We start from the raw sequence: 16,779 nt of genomic DNA, 5'->3' as shown, positions 1-16,779 counted from the left end.
TGCAGATCTGGGCTTAACGTAGGTTAAATAGTAATGTTTTTATTTAGTAGTAACAAATTTCAAATACTGAACACAGTCCCCAAAGGACCATCCACTAATATAAGAGGCTAAAATAAGGAAATATAGATTCATTAAAAAGTTGCAAATGTATCATCCCATCATAATTTCTAAATAACACTTTTTGAAAAATTTCAGGATAAATTTCTTTAGACACCACAAAATGTTCAATGTTAGAGAATATGAAAACTAACTAGGGGGAAGTGGACAGAATACAGTGAAGTATCCTCATAAAGAAACCCTGAATAACAACACTTCAGTTTACAACATTGCTTGGGAGGAATTTTAATTTTCATTATTTGCAACCATTACATGAGGCATAAGTTTTAATGAGTGAATTGCATACAATCAAAACTCTGTACCTCTTGGAGGAGTTATGAAAGAATATAGATCATCACCTGGGAACTGTTTCTATGAGAACATCTCCCTTATCCTTTAAGTGATATTCTCTGCCACAACCCTCATTCTCCTTTACAGTATAGGAACTGCATCCTGGGAATGGAATCAAGCTGTTACATTCCAGAAATTATGGTTCATCCTCAACATATGAGCCCAACATTTATGTTGCTAAGTGAGAAATTTGTTAAGTGAGTTTTGCCCCATTTTACAACTTCACTTGCCACAGTTGCTAAGTGAATCACTACAGTTGTTAACTTAGTAACATGGTTGTTAACTGAATCTAACTTCCCCATTGACTTTGCTTGTCAGAAGGTCACAAAGGATGATCACATGACACCCAGGACACTGCAACCATCATAAAAATGAACCAGTTGTCAAGTATACAATTGTAAATCACATGACTGGGGGGATGCTGCAATGGTCATAAGAATGAAAAATGGTCATAAGTCCCTTTTTTTAGTGCTGTTGTAACTTTGAACAGTCACTAAATGAACTGTTGTAAGTCAAAGACTATTAGTATTGTCAAAGTAACTTTCTGGTTGTCTGAGCACACATAGTTTAGGATTCTGGTTTCAATAAAATGCTGTTCCCTGATGGCTTACTACATTGAGCATAGATGCATAACTTGTACACAATAAGCAGCTAGTCATCCACTTATACTTTTAGTATATGGGTACCACTTCTTTCTTAACTGGCTTTCATCTTCATACTAGCTACTGTTGCTACATTTGTATTCTTTAGAAATTGTTATATTTTCATCATTTAGAGCTCTGGTTTCTTTTCACCTAACCTAAACTAACGATGTGATTGGTGTATTCTTCCCTTGCCTTTTTCCCCCATTAATCCTCCTTATGAAATTCCAAAATTCCTACTTAAATTCCTGATCATGACATTCCAACTGCTTCTTCTCTTCGTTATTAGAATATCCAAGGTTAGTCTACCATAACTACTAACCTTCATAAAAAAATACTAAGAGATGCAATGGTTTTCATAGTAGATGAGTGGGTGGTACAGTACTGACACAATCCAGTGATTAAGATTGCTGTGAAGAGAAAAGACTTTCATTGATCAGTAGTTGGTCATAATGATCTAGCCAGGTCTAATTAATTTTATGAAAAGAACAACAAATTGGTACTTTGCTTCCAGATAGAAGAAAAAAGAAGAAGAGAAGAAGAAGAACGTGAAAAACGAAGGCTTGAAGAAGAAAGGGAAGAAAGAAAGTTAGCTGAGCAGAGAGCTAGAATACAAAGAGAGTATGAAGAGGAACTGGAAAAGAGGAGAAATAAAGAAGAAGAGGTATGATTATAAATTAGACTTGATTGATTCTTGCCATGAAGAGAACAGTGACTTCCTTTTATCATCCCTAAAAAGAGACAATAAATTACTAGTTCTGGAATAGATTCCTTACTTCAGGAGTTGTTGTTTTTTTTAAAAAAGTCAAACTCCATATTTTTTTGTCATAGGAAGTTGTCAAAAGACATCTTCCTTGATTGTAGACTTGTGTCTGATTAATGGGCAGATAAAATGTACATATTTTTGATTAGCATTCCAACTTTGGTTTAATTAATATGAGAGTAAAGAAAATGTATGTTTCTATTCCTTAATTGGAGAACTGTTAAGTGGAAAACAGGAAGTAATTTAATTAATTAATATATGTAATACAATTCATATAAAATGAAAATATTTTAAATATATCAGTTTGATTTACAAGTCTCTCACATAAAGATTCAAGTGGGCACTTGGTAATATTACATATAGATAGGCATTCCCATTCTTTGCAGTTTAAGAAAAGACTTCAGAGATGCAGTTTGATCAATTATTATCTCATCAAATTTGGTTTGTATCATTCCATTTTTATCTTTATAGCAACGATTAAAAAATGAAGAATTATATAGATTAGCTGAAGAAAGAAGAAAAGAAGCTGAAAGGAGAAAGATAGAGGAAGAAGAAAAAAATAAAGAGGATATTGAAACTGAAAAACATTTGATTGACGAGAAGGTAATTTAAAAACAAAATCTTAAATTCTGTCCGTATTAGCTTAGATCCAAGTAGGATCATCTACTTCTCCATAGAACTCAGAACTACAGTTCTAAGTACATCCCAAGATGCTTCAGTCTCAAAACTGTATGGTCTTCCAAGAGATCAATAAGAATAACTCCTAGTTTGATGTTTGAATCTAAAGCACTGATAATTATTGTAAAAGAAATTGCAAAACAACTTACATAGTATAAAAAAAATTCTTAATGGCATAGAACATTGGAATGTTTGAAGTTGGGGATTGCAGAGGTGCTTTATTAAAAGACAACTGGGGTTTCTTTGTTTTTCTTTGAAGACTTTTCACTTCTCATCTAAAAGGTTTCTTCAGTTCATCATGAGCTGGTTTGCCTGAAATATAGTCATGTGACTAGAGGAGAGGACTCTATGTTTTATGATGGCTGGAAGTGCTTTATAGCTCATAAAGCATTCTTTCTGAGGCTGTCATAACTTTGAAAAGTTGTTAAATGACCAAGTGTAAATTGAGGATTACTTGTAGACATTCCCTAGATTAAGATCTGAATACTCAAATTCAACTTTATGTTAATATTTCCATAAATCACATCTAAAATATTTAACAGCATAATTCATAAGAGTTCAAAGTAGTATAGAATATTGGTGAATATATTGAACAGTCTTAGCTTTTATTGGGTTGTGCCGTTGAGGCTTAGGTGATCACAGCATTTCTTTCTTTAAAGGACAGTGAGTTCTATAATGGTCCAAGTCCTGTTTGGTAGTTGTCACATTAGAGCATTATATTTTTCTTTCAATACTGAATTGACTGAATGTCAGGTTGACATATAGCATTTTGCAAATGTATTTTGTATGTATAAAGAATAGGGCAGGGAAAACTTTTAAGTTTGTTAGTGAGAATTTGTGCCCAATGGTCTGGGCAATGGATTATTGGATCCCACACAGCCATTGTTTATGTATTGATTAAAATTTGCAAGATAGATAGCAATAGCACTTGGACTTATATACCGCTTCACAGTGCTTTACAGCCCTCTCTGTTTACAGAGTCAGCATATTGCCCTCAACAATCTTGCTCCTCATTTTATAGACCTTAGAAGGATGGAAGGCTGAGTCAACCTTAAGCTGGTGAGACTCGAACTGCCAAACTGCTGGCAGCCGGGAGTCAGCAGAAATAGCCTGTAGTACTACATTCTAACCACTGTGCCACTGGGGTTCACCAGATGCAAGATAGATGCAAAGGAAAAACCCATTTATAATTCTGCTTTCTCTTTACCCCCTTTCCCACATGCTCAGAGTTAAGGATAGTGATTTCCATTTTTTAAATTAGTATTATAGAATACATTTGACTTAACATGCTAAATTTCAGTTATTTTCATTTCATAGTGTGAGAGAGATTTATTTTCGGCAAGTATACATATAAAATCAAATGATAGCACAAAGTAAGTTTACCTAACCGAATTATAATGGCAAACGATTACTAAGTGAATGTCATAAGTACAAAAAAGCTTTATATAGAAACTTTATATTATTCACAATAATTTATATCAATATCCCTTTACCTTCCATCCATCAGACATTAAAGAAAAGGAAACAGGGAAATTAAAGATGAGTAAGTTACAGGAACTGAACAGTCTTTAATGTACTGTGATTTATTTCTAGATAACCTTTTAATGTTTTCCTGAGATGTCCCCAGAATTCAGTCTCCTCCAATCCCAGGTAGAAGAAATGCATACATTAGTTCTGAAAGAGTGGTCTTGAGACAGATTCTATAGTGTTAGGTTTCTGATGATATTATATCCTAATTGTGTATTGTTCTGTTCATGTTCAGATTAATATGACCAGAATTACACATTAACAGTCTGAAAAATTTGGGGGCTGAGAGCATCAGGAAAGTGTTATATGGCCCTGCCACATTTACACAAATGTATTTACCTTCATTGAGTTTTATGCTAGAATAGGGTTTCTGCCACACTCTTCCTTTTTATGTATTCTAATTTTTTTAATAGTGTTTAACTTTTTAAATACAGTTGAGTTCACTTTATCCGAAACTAGAACTTCTATTAGTATTAACAAGAGAGAATGCTAATGTCACAGTCAATATTTTTTGCTTGCAAAAATGTAAATTCTGTATATTATTTGACAATCAGTTTTCATAAATAGGTTCCTAAAAAAACCCTCTTGTTTTCACCTTAAAAATAAAGACAGCCAAATCAGAATATTAATTAATTAATATATATTGTGTCAAAAAAAAAATATAATAATATTTATGGGTTAACAATTATACTTGTTGAGGTCAGTTTTAAAAGTGCACATTTTCATCTGCTCATTTTGTTTTTCAGATTTCTAGACATCCTTCTCCTCTTATACCAACTCTTCAGAGTAAGCCATTAGTAAAAGAAGAAAGGACACTTCTGATGGAGAGTCGTTTGTCTTATTACACACAGGTATGTTTGCTTATTATACAGATGTAATTCAGGAATTATTTTTTAGCATTGTATTTCCTAATTGTGTTCTTGAAAGATTCAAGTTACTTGGGGTAAGGGAATATCAACATATTAATTTATATATTTATTCTCCTTAGTGATGTTTAATAATTCTGTTGACATTACTTTAGCTACAGTTGAGAGCAATATTTTTCAAACCTGGCAACTTTAAGTCTAATTTTGCTTTCTTCAGCTGATAGCATATGTTCCATGACTTAAAGCAGTGGTTCTCAATCTTTTTAATGCCGCGACCCCCAACCGGTCGTAAGTCGAGGACTACTCAACCGGTCGTAAGTCGAGGACTACTCAACGGGTGCAGCACCGTTTGCAGAATGGGACTTTTGGCAGGCTCATCAGGGCAGAGACAGTCTGGACAATTCCTATTGGCTTTTGAAAGCCAATAGAATTAGACTCTATTCAAGAGAGTCTATTCTATTGGCTTTCAAAAGCCAATAGAATAAAAGGGAGTAGCACAGCTAATGAAAAGGGGAAAAAATGGCGGACTGCGTTGTTTGGCGACCCCCGTGAAATGGTCGTTCGACCCCAAATGGGGTCCCAACCCACAGGTTGAGAACCACTGATTTAAAGGTTCTAAGAATGTAAATTCTACAGTGTGGTTAATAATACTTTTAAAAAGTAATGGCAGATAGGAATGGGGAGTTGATAGAGCTAGACATTTTTTATTTTTTATGTTTTTTAAAAAAGGAACATCCTCCCAGTACAGCATTAAGGAAATATCTATCCATAGAATCAATGGATAATTCTTTCTTAATACTAGATGTTCTGGAAAAGACTTGGTGACTATGGTTGTTGACTGAGAGATGAATGATTATATGTCTTTTCCCTGTGTGTAGTAGTTTCTACCATCAATATTTAATATTTAATTAAAAATAACATGAATTTGAGTTACATTGTTAGTATCATATGTAATCAGGCGTTATAATACATGAAAACAAAGTCAGTAAAAGTGAGCTATTTCTCTTTATATGGATGTGATTTTTTTCCCCTAGATAAATGTAAATTTTATTTTTTTTCCTAGGATGTCCCCAGAACTCAGTCCCCACCAGTGCCAGCTAGAAGAAATCAATTACGTGCATATGGTAAGAAATCTATAACTCTTCTTACTTTGGTTGTGCTAATAACCAGAATAAATATTTTTAAAGAGAAAATGAATATTGGGCATTCTGTATCTAATTATTGTTATATTGAATTTGCAGAAGAAAAAAAGAATGTAATAAATGAACTTTCGGAGATGAGAAAGCAGCTCCGCAGTGAAGAGCGACGACTACAGGAACAGTTGTTAAAATTTCACAGTGATGATGATGAAATGCCAGTGAAAGGGTAAGGAGTTTGGTTTGTCACAAGTCATTTGATAAAATACACACTTCTTTGGGGAAAGTAATGCATACTTTAATTCAGCGGTCCCTAACCTTTCCAGCTGGGGGCGGGAGCGGCGGGTAGGTACACGCGTAGCTCCATTTGCACGACTGCACCTGTCTGCCGCTCATGAAAGTGGAGCTGTGCATGTGTGCTCACCTGCCGCTTCCGCGGCCTAGTTCTTTTGTATGTGAATTGGTATTCTTTCATTAGGAGAGACCTAAAACACATTCTATATAAAATTGAAGGGAAATCTCCTTCCTATAGATTCTTTCTTCTGGACCTGCCCTATAGTGGAATATCAGATAAGGCTGTGATGAATCTGGTTCTGAAATTGTTTATGATCTAAAGAAGTTCTGCTTTATAGTTAAACAACAACAACCAGACAAACCCATATTGTCAGAGAGTGAGGCTAAGAGTTGGGTTCAAGTAGACATTCCTGGACTTAAGCAATTGCTTATTTTAGTTCATTGTTAATTGTTTGTATTTAGGTTGGGGATTCAAGTTTTTCTACAACATATTATAAGTTAATCAAACAGTTCCCTCCCTGGCTGCTTTACTTAATTAAATACTTGATATATTTAACTTTTTCATCTTGGAGAGGATTTGTATTTCTTAGTTTATAACCACCATTAATAATTAAACTTTAATGGAAACTATTTCCTTAAAACAACCAAAACCTAAAATAATACATGGTAATGCATATGGTCACATTTGTTACTGCATGTAGTGTTTTTATTAGTAAATTGTAAAAATTGGCTTCTCCATGTCTTTTCTAATTGACTTTCTAGAATTCACAAAACTGGAACATTTTTTCATTTTGTTTTAGACCTATTTTTATCATCTGTTTCATTCTATTTTTTTTTATTTTAACGGAACTTGTGTATGTTTTTGAAATTTGGATTACCTTTTTGCATGATTTTGGTAACTTTCATAGGAAAAAAGATAAACAGAATTTGGATGTATTTGAGATGGCCAGACTCCGCATGCAAGCTCCAGTAAGGCGACCATCTTCAAAGGAAATTGCTGATCCTGTTAATCTACAGAATATCCGTGAATTTAATGAACTTAAATATAAAGGTTAGTTGACAAACTCTGAAATGATGTCAAAGAATCAAGCAACAAGCATCAGAATCACTTTCTTAGCATTTCTCTGTGTGAATTGCGATCTTAGTTTTCTACTCTACATGTAGTTAAAATGATGCTGATAACATACAGAGAAAATTTATCAGCAGACATGGAAACCTGGAGCTTGAAAAATATAAAATGTTTTTATAACTCCCATCGAGTGTAACAAGAACAAAAAACAGGAAAGAGTCCAATTGGAAATACAGTAGATATAGAATATTGCCTGGTGGTTGACGAAGGAAAAACAAGGATAGCATTGGGATCAAGGGAAGGAACAGAATAGACTGGCTGAAATTGTAAACAAGGAAAACACACTGAAATATTTATTTCAGCCATCAAAAACAAATAGTCCAAACAGGACTACTTATAAATAAAAGCAAGAAACATCCAAACTTTGCAAAACAGGCAAACATGCAAAAAAAATGGAGGCACTGGAGGAAAATAAAAACTAACCTAGGGTTTGGGAAGTCCCCCAAAAGCTCATAGTTTAGACTCTGCTTTTTTAATATTATTATTTTATCATAGGAAATAAAATACAAAGCAGGAAAACAAATAAACAAAACAAAACTAACAATATTAAATATTTTCTGTATTGTTGTTATGTTTATCTAGTAGGTTTTTCCATTTGCAAGATCACAACATATTGTCAGGCTATCCGCTGTCGTCTGTAGCGCGAAGGCAAAGAAGACCGGCACACACTGACATCCAACAAGCACTTTATTATGCAAGTGAGACAAAGTCAGCACTGGGGTTAGTTTCCTCCCACCGCCATATATCGGCGTGCTCCACCCTGTGGGTCCGCCCCCAGTTCCAAACCACCATCCGTTCAAAATGAATAAATGCTCCACCCTTTCCCTGTGCTTTCCCTTTCCCCGACGGAACTCCGCCCCCACTCCCCGTTGTCCGTGCGCCCGATCCGCGCGTCAGTTGCCCGCCGCCAAACTTGCCCTGCCTAACGTCCTGGTTGCTAAGGGACTGCCCCCCACTCCCCTTTACTGGGTCTGGCCGCCGGAGTGCAGTCCTCCCGCCCCCAGATGGCCCGGCCGCCGCTCTCCCTTCCGCAGACCGCAGTTGGCATTCGTGGACCTCCGGCCCTGTCGGCAACGGGCGTCCCTTGGGTTTTGCTGGCGTCTGTTGTGTAGCTTGTGGAGACGTCCGCACAGTTGAAATTCAGTTGGTGCAGCCGTGGGGCGTGGCGGGGTACTGCTCAGCTGCTTCTCGGGCTGGTAGGTCGTTATCCGTGCTCCCCCGTCCCTGTTCGTATGGCAAGCCTTTGGGGGCTTGACATGCGGCCCCCTCTACCACGTGTCCCCCTGGAAAGGAAAGGGAAGGGGTTGAATACACCACGTTGCATCTGTCCCGCCCTGGCTTCCCCGGGCACTTACGGTGAAACGTTCGGATTAGGTTAGGTGCGTTTATATCCTCCTCTCCCACCCAGGTTGCGTCCAACAACGGGTATCCTTTCCACCGAAGGAGGTATTGGGTCTTACCATAACGCCTACGTGAGTCTAAGACTTCCTGCACCTCATAATGAGACCCCGAGATCGGCCCGGGTGCCCCGTCAGCGTAGGGACTTTTATGTGCAGGTTTGAGCAGGCTACTATGGAACACGGGATGAACCTTGCCTAGAGAGGCAGGTAGCCGTAATTGAACCGTCACCGGGTTGACCACTTTGAGGATCTGGAAGGGGCCCACATATTTCGGGCCCAGTTTTTTGCATGGCACTTGCAAGCGTAAATACTTGGTGGCTAAATATACCCAGTCTCCCACCTGGAACGGTTTGTGCTCTGCTCGTCTTTTGTCGGCTTGGAGTTTGGCAGCGGCCTCGGCCTTCCTCCGTGCTGCCTTCACCCGGTCCCACAACCCTGTGATCTGGGAGTACCATGTTTGAGGGGTCTGGCCGCTAGCTACCTCTGGTGACAGGTCGGGAATGGGGTTAAACTCCATCCCATACACTATCTTAAACGGGGTATACCCCGTACTGTTGTGGACGGTGTTATTATATGCCACTTCAGCAAGCGGCAAGAGGTCCACCCAGTCCGTCTGCTGAAATGACACATAATTCCGGAGGTATCTTTCCACCATGGCATTTGCCCTTTCTGCCGCCCCGTTGGTGCTCGGGTGATACGCTGAACTCAACGCCTGCGAGGACCCTAGTGTACGAACGAACTCCCTCCAGAACTTCGCGGTAAATTGCACCCCTCTATCCGATACAATTCTCCTGGGTATGCCATGGAGCCGGTAAATGTGTTGAATAAACAACCGTGACAACCGCCGCGCTGATGGCAGGCCCTTGCATGGGATAAAATGCGCCTGTTTGGAGAAGAGATCTATCACGGTCCATATCACGCTGTAGCCCCGGTTGTCAGGCAGTTCTACAATAAAATCCATGGCGATCTCTTCCCACGGCCGGGATGGATCAGCCACTGGTTGTAATAACCCTATGGGCTTCCCTACCTGGGGTTTGGCACTGGCGCATACGTGGCACCCTCTGACATACCGTTCCACATCTACCTTCAGTTTGGGCCACCAGAAGTGTCGTCGTAACAGATGTAGGGTCTTTAAAAACCCAAAATGGCCCGCTTGTTTCGCGTCATGGCATTGTCGGAGCACGGCTAGGCGTAGGCTCTCGGGCACATATATCTTATCGCCTTTCCATGCCACACCGTCCCGAGTAGTCAACCACCCTGAATGCTCATTCGCCCACGTATCCGTCAGCAGGGCAGTCCTAATGGCCTCTAGGTCACTTACCTGAGACCTGTGACTTACAGTCTTAGCGGTCTCATGCCGCGGAGGCGGCATTAGTGCCTGTATGACCTCCTCCCGTTTGCTATGGTACTGCGGCATCCGCGACAATGCGTCGGCCAGAAAGTTTTTCCCTCCCGGCACATACCTCAGTGTGAACCGAAACCGGTTGAAATATTGGGCCCACTGGACATGTTTGGGGGCTAAGCGCCTCGGGGTCTGTAGCGCCTCCAAATTCTTATGGTCTGTCCACACCTCAAACGGCTGCTTGGCCCCTTCTAACAAATGCCTCCATGTTGCCAGAGCCCAGCGGATCGCGAAGGCCTCCTTCTCCCAGACGGTCCAGCTACGCTCGGCCGTCGTGAATTTCCGCGAGGTATAGGCACATGGCTGCAACGCTCCTCTACTGTTCTTCTGCAACAGCACCGCCCCCACTGCCACATCGCTTGCATCCACCTGTACCACGAATGGGGCACTCTGGTCCGGGTGGCGCAATACGGGCTCTTTGGCAAATAACGTTTTCAGTGTCTCAAATGCCTTTTGGCAACTCATAGTCCACTCTATTCGTTGGCTCGGGCGAGGTCTCGCCGCCAGGTGTCTTGTCCGCAGCAGTTCCGTGAGGGGATGCACCACGGTGGCAAATGACGGAATGAACTGGCGGTAAAAATTCGCGAATCCGAGAAAACTTTGCAGCTGGCGTCTCGTCTGGGGCGCTTGCCATTCCTGTACTGCTTGCACCTTGCTCGGATCCATTTCCACCCCGCTCCCCGATATACGGTAGCCCAGGTAATCTAGTCGCTCCCGGTGGAACTCGCACTTAGACAACTTCATATAAAGCTGTGCCTCCAGTAACTTCCGCAGCACCTGCCTCACCAGACTGACATGCTCCTCCCTTGTTGCGGTATATATTAGAATATCATCTAGGTACACGAGTACCCCGCGGTATAGGTGTTCATGCAACACCTGATTGATCAACTGCATGAACACCGCCGGGGCCCCCCGTAACCCGAACGGCATGACGCGAAACTGGAAGCTACCCAACGGACAGTTAAATGCCGTTTTCCACTCGTCGCCAGCCTTGATTCGTACTCTATAGTAAGCCTCCCGTAGGTCCAATTTGGTAAATATGCGTCCCGTTCCCAAATGCGCTAACAAGTCCTTCATTAGGGGGAGGGGGTATACATGCTCGACACATACTGCGTTTAACCCTCGGAAGTCGACACATAAGCGCAACAACCCATCCTTCTTTTCCTTGAAAAGTACGGGAGCCGCTATTCGGGACCTAGCAGGCTGGATGAATCCCCGCGCCAAATTCTGGTCAATGTATCTACGGAGTTCCTGCACCTCTGGTGATGTCATAGCGTACATCCGGGGTTTCGGGAGTTTAACCCCCGGCAATAGCTCTATGGCGCAATCCGTTGACCGGTGAGGGGGCAGGTGATTACACTCCTCCTCGCTGAAGACCATTGCTAAATCCCTGTATTCCTCAGGGTACGTCACTTCCCCCCCCTCCTCCTGGAGTCGCGCCGTTACCTCCGGGGCCTCAGGAAACTGGCCTCCATTACTGCCAGTCTCTGGCATTGGGCCCCTCCCCAGACGCACCTTACGGTACCCTCCTTCCCACCAAATGGTTGGGGTCCATTTGTCCAGCCAGGACAACCCTAATATGACAGTCTCAGCCAAAATGGGCACCACAATGAACCGCAACACCTCCCAATGATCTCCTAGGTCCATGCGTACCCGTTCCGTCACGTGGGTTGCGGGGACTCCTCCCAACAGGGACCCATCCACTTGTTCGAACCGTATTAGTTGCGGCAATGGATGTATCCGGAACCCATTATCCACCGCTACCTTCCTACTCATCAGACATCGCGTGCACCCCGTATCGATCAAGGCCTGACACGCCTTCTGTACCCCTGTTACCGGACTCGTGAGGACTATAGGGAGGATGAATGGATTAATAGGGTCACTCACCATTGGATCGGCCAATTCGTCGTCAGGGCCGTCCTCCTCGTCTCCCAGCTGGTATCGTGCCATGGCCGTAGACTCTGCCATGACCGGAGACCCCTTGTTTGCCCCTGGGGTTGGCTGTTGAATAGTCGCCCTCGAACTCTCCGTAGCTTTCTTTACGGGTGTGGCTCTACCAATTGTTGCGGCCTTATGGGGGCTGGGTGCTGGGCAGTCGGCTGCTCGATGGCCCGGTTGGTCGCAGCGGAAACATCGGAAGCCGGCTTCTTTTGATGCCCCGGGTGGTTTTGGCGTTATCCGCTGTTGGTCCTGGCTTCCCTCGCGAGGCCTCTCTCCGGGACGCCGCGGTCGCGGGACGTCCCCGATCCCTCGATATACAGCCTTAAGGCCTGCCTCGAGTTTGACCACCACCCTAAACCAGTCTCTCAATCTGTTGGGCACCCCCCGGTACACGCAGGCTTGCCGTAGGTCATAGTCTAGGCCTGCTCTGAATTGATGTACCAACATCCGCTCCGGCCATGAAGACTGCAACCGGCCGGCTAACTTCCGGAACTCCCGCACGTATTCGACGGCTGGGCGGTTCCCCTGGTGGAGCGCCAGCAGGTCTGCCTCGGCCCTCTGCGCCCGGGTAGGATCCTCAAATCTCCCATGCAGAGCGTCCAAGAACAGCCCCGCATTCCCCAACTCTCGGGCATGGTCACTGTACAGGTCGGCTGCCCATGCAGCCGCCTCTCCGCGTAAGGCGGCGGTAATGGCGCCGACCATAGCCCATTGGGAGACATATAGCTGTGCAAACTGGTCCAGGTGACTTATGGCCTGGCCCAAGAACATTGCCAGGTGGTCGGGGTTCCCATCAAAGGTGACCGGAATAGGAGGAACCCCCCATGGATAGCCTGGCCCCCACGGCCCCTGGGGTTGGCCTGGCACGAGGTTCGGATACCCGGCCACGAAGCCCTGCTGCTCCACACCCCCTGGCCTCGCTGGACCTCTTGCCACATCCTTGGGGCCGCCCGGCTGAGCTGAGTGCGCCTGACCCGGCGGCCTGCTCGAAGGGAGACCCAGGGTTCCCAACCCACCCGTGGGATTAGGCAACTGCAGCCGCGGACTACTCAGGCGGAACCTAGATGAGGGGGTGCGGCCCGCAGCATCCCCTTCCGATTGCCACATATCGGCGGCGCCCCTATAACTTGCTTCGCCAAACCGATGGCGCAATATATCCATGGTCTCTTGGCCTGGGGCCGTAGAGTAGCTTCAGTCTTCATCGTCCTCCATGGTGGCGCGTCTCTCCCTCCACCCCGAATGACTGGCCTTCGGCTTAGGTGTTAGTAGTTGTTCGGTTTGCAATCCCGTCACCGCCGGGCTTTGCCACCACTCCTCCTGTGGCTTAGCAGCCCCTGCCTCCCCCACGTCGAGTCCCGGGATTGCAGGCAGTAGCAGTTTCGGCCGCACCACCGGCTGGGCTGCCGCCGCCTCCGACGCCGGGACCGCGTCCGCAGCCCCGTCGGTCGCCACCTCTCCCTCGTCCAGGGCGGGGCCCTGCGTTCCCTCCGCCATACCTTAGCCTTCCACCGCACATGGGAGCTGGAGGCTGGAGAAACGTTAGATGAGTGCTGACTTTATGTCAGGCTATCCGCTGTCGTCCGTAGCGCGAAGGCAAAGAAGACCGGCACACACTGACACCCAACAAGCACTTTATTATGCAAGTGAGACAAAGTCAGCACTGGGGTTAGTTTCCTCCCACCGCCATATATCGGCGTGCTCCACCCTGTGGGTCCGCCCCCGGTTCCAAACCACTATCCGTTCAAAATGAATAAATGCTCCACCCTTTCCCTGTGCTTTCCCTTTCCCCGACGGAACTCCGCCCCCACTCCCCATTGTCCGTGCGCCCGATCCGCGCGTCAGTTGCCCGCCGCCAAACTTGCCCTGCCTAACGTCCTGGTTGCTAAGGGACAGCCCCCCACTCCCCTTTGCTGGGTCTGGCCGCCGGAGTGCAGTCCTCCCGCCCCCAGATGGCCCGGCCGCCGCTCTCCCTTCCGCAGACCGCAGTTGGCATTCGTGGACCTCCGGCCCTGTCGGCAACGGCCGTCCCTTGGGTTTTGCTAGCGTCTGTTGTGTAGCTTGTGGAGACGTCCGCACAGTTGAAATTCGGTTGGTGCAGCCGTGGGGCGTGGCGGGGTACTGCTCAGCTGCTTCTCGGGCTGGTAGGTCGTTATCCGTGCTCCCCCGTCCCTGTTCGTATGGCAAGCCTTTGGGGGCTTGACATATATGATATCGTAAACTGAATCTGAATTTTGACTACATTTCCAGCACTTATTACAAATTACATTTTCACTAGTCTATCTGGGGTCAAATACCAATGATACATCATTTTATAAAAAAATTCTTTCAAGATATAATTTAATGTAAATTTTAATCCATTTGTCCATACATACTCCCATTTATCTAGTGTTATATTATACCCATTTTTTTGCCCATTCTACCATACAATCTTTAATGTATTAATTTTCCAGATTCATTTTGAGTAAGATTTTATATACTTTAGAAATCGTGATCATCTCCAGAACATAAATTAATGTCCAATTCAGATTTAGTTCCCGTGAAAACAAAACTTTTTTTAATCAAGTTTAAATCTTTAAAAAATTGTATAATAATTAAATCAATCACAAGTAAATCCTTCACTTACTAATTGTTCTCTGTTTTATCTTGAATCCCTCTTTTTCAAATATCAATAAGTCTCAATAAGTCATACATTTACATTCCAATATCATCTCTGTGCTGTGTAGTTCTTCAAGAGGTGATAGCCATAGTGGCAGTTTATCAACTAATCTTCTTTTGTACTTCCACCATATACATGCAGTCGATTGCCTAATAGCATGAATCTTAAAACCAGGGTTAATTTTTCCTTTGTCATACCACAGATAGGCATGCCACTCAGATCTCAAATCAAAACCTTCAAGGTCTAATAGCCTTGAATTTTTTACAGTTATCCAATCTTTTAACCATACCAGACAACAAGCATACTAATATAGTCTAAAATCTGGCAAACCCAGACCTCCTCTATCTTTAGAATCTTGTAGCAGCTTATATTTAATTCTTGGTTTTTTATTTTGCTAAATTTATTTAGATATAGCTTTCTACCACTGCTTTTTAAAACAATTGAAAATGCAGATAAAAAAGGTAAGGCAAATTATCTCAAATAGTAATTGTTTAATACAGTCATTGAATATATAGATCATTTGTATTTAGTTCCCCCGTTCCCAAATATTTCTGTTCAAATCTGTTGGCAGAGAATTATTTAAATAAGTTATGTGTGTTTGAAGAAAAAGATATGAGACTTCTAAACACTTTATTTTATATAATAGATTCAGAAACACGAGTAGAAACAAGATATATGTATCCTGATCCTCCCACCAATAATGATACTCTGGACATTCAGCAGCTAGCATTGCTAAGAGAGCAAAAAAAGAAACTTAAAAAAATGAGGAGAAATGCAGAAGGTAAGCTAGGACTGCTCAGAGTAGGTGTGTCTTTCATGGCTTTAATTTAGCTCATAATCTTTATTTTGGTCTTTGCACGTATCCACTTATACTCCAAATATAAATATTTATGTCAAGTGCGGGTAAATCAGAGGTTCAGGCAGTTCAAATGAATATGTAGGTTTTTTCCTACATCTCTAGGGGACATCTCTATCTCCCCTGATTGGGCAAAAGTCTGGCATTCTTGTTTCTCATAGTTACAGTATTCAAATTCTGTTAAAATAGATTTCTAGCAGATTCCGTCTTGGTGATGATTTTAATTTTAGAAGTCTTGGATCTCAAAATTAATAACAAGGGAATCTTCAATTAGGGATTTTAGTTCTTGTTGTGAATTGGAATTGCACAAAGTACAAAAAAGAAAATTAACAAGTTGTTTCACTGCTGAACAAATATAATATAAAAATATATTAACAATATGTTATTCATATTTTGGGTGTTTGCAAATTGGCTGAATATTGATAAACAGCTTATTTAAAGGGAAAAAGTGAAGAGAGATGCACAAAACTTTGGGGAACTTATAAGAAAAATCCTATTTTTATGTGAGTTCCTCAATAAATATCTAATGGATTGCAGGGTTTTATGATAACATATTCAGTTTTCTACTTTATTTCTGTTCCACTAACAATTTTGTTTATTTGAATGTAATTATAATTATTAACATTAAAAATTACCATTTCTCAGTAAAATTATATTGCTATTGGTGTGATTTTGAATACATGGCTTTGATAATATTTATTATATTCCTGAATTCTAGTATTATGGAGCACTGTCGGAATCCTTTGGTTTTTACTTCTGTTTTCTTATCAATATGTTTGTTTTATTAGGTTCCCTAGATTTTGATGAGCCAGTATCTAGCATTAGATCAAGGGACAAGGGATTGGTGAGCAACAATACAATTAATTTACTCAATTTCCATTCCTTGTGGGAAATAATAACTTTGTGAACTTATGTGGATATACTAATTCATATTCCTTGAACTTTTGCCTTTTATGTTCAGTTTTTCATTAGAGATTTTGTTTTCTTATACAAGGATTACGGCTCCATGTTTTTTTGTGCTGGCTAGTCCCACCTAGGTTGTC

At 42.4% G+C, this 16,779-nt stretch overlaps 1 protein-coding gene across 8 annotated transcripts in view; it reads left to right on the top strand.

Moving 5' to 3' along the window:
* CSPP1 (centrosome and spindle pole associated protein 1) overlaps positions 1–16,779 on the top strand; it is a 61,769-nt gene that overhangs the window by 37,304 nt on the left and 7,686 nt on the right. For all 8 annotated transcript variants that reach the window (XR_005555737.1, XM_039335199.1, XM_039335180.1 and 5 more), the window contains 8 exons: positions 1,603–1,752; positions 2,323–2,454; positions 4,803–4,907; positions 5,986–6,046; positions 6,164–6,287; positions 7,261–7,403; positions 15,527–15,661; positions 16,525–16,580. Coding sequence is in view for 7 of the 8 variants with exons in the window: in XM_039335199.1 (XP_039191133.1) it covers positions 1,603–1,752; positions 2,323–2,454; positions 4,803–4,907; positions 5,986–6,046; positions 6,164–6,287; positions 7,261–7,403; positions 15,527–15,661; positions 16,525–16,580 (906 nt within the window). In the remaining variant the exon portion in view is untranslated. The remainder of the gene's footprint in view (positions 1–1,602; positions 1,753–2,322; positions 2,455–4,802; positions 4,908–5,985; positions 6,047–6,163; positions 6,288–7,260; positions 7,404–15,526; positions 15,662–16,524; positions 16,581–16,779) is intronic.

Source organism: Crotalus tigris, unplaced genomic scaffold (genome assembly GCF_016545835.1).
Source record: "Crotalus tigris isolate CLP2741 ecotype Arizona unplaced genomic scaffold, ASM1654583v1 scf7180000017546.9332058, whole genome shotgun sequence".
Classification (NCBI taxonomy): Eukaryota; Metazoa; Chordata; class Lepidosauria; order Squamata; family Viperidae; genus Crotalus; species Crotalus tigris.
The sequence above is the reverse complement of the archived record's forward strand: the minus strand, read 5'-3'. Positions and strand labels throughout refer to the sequence as shown.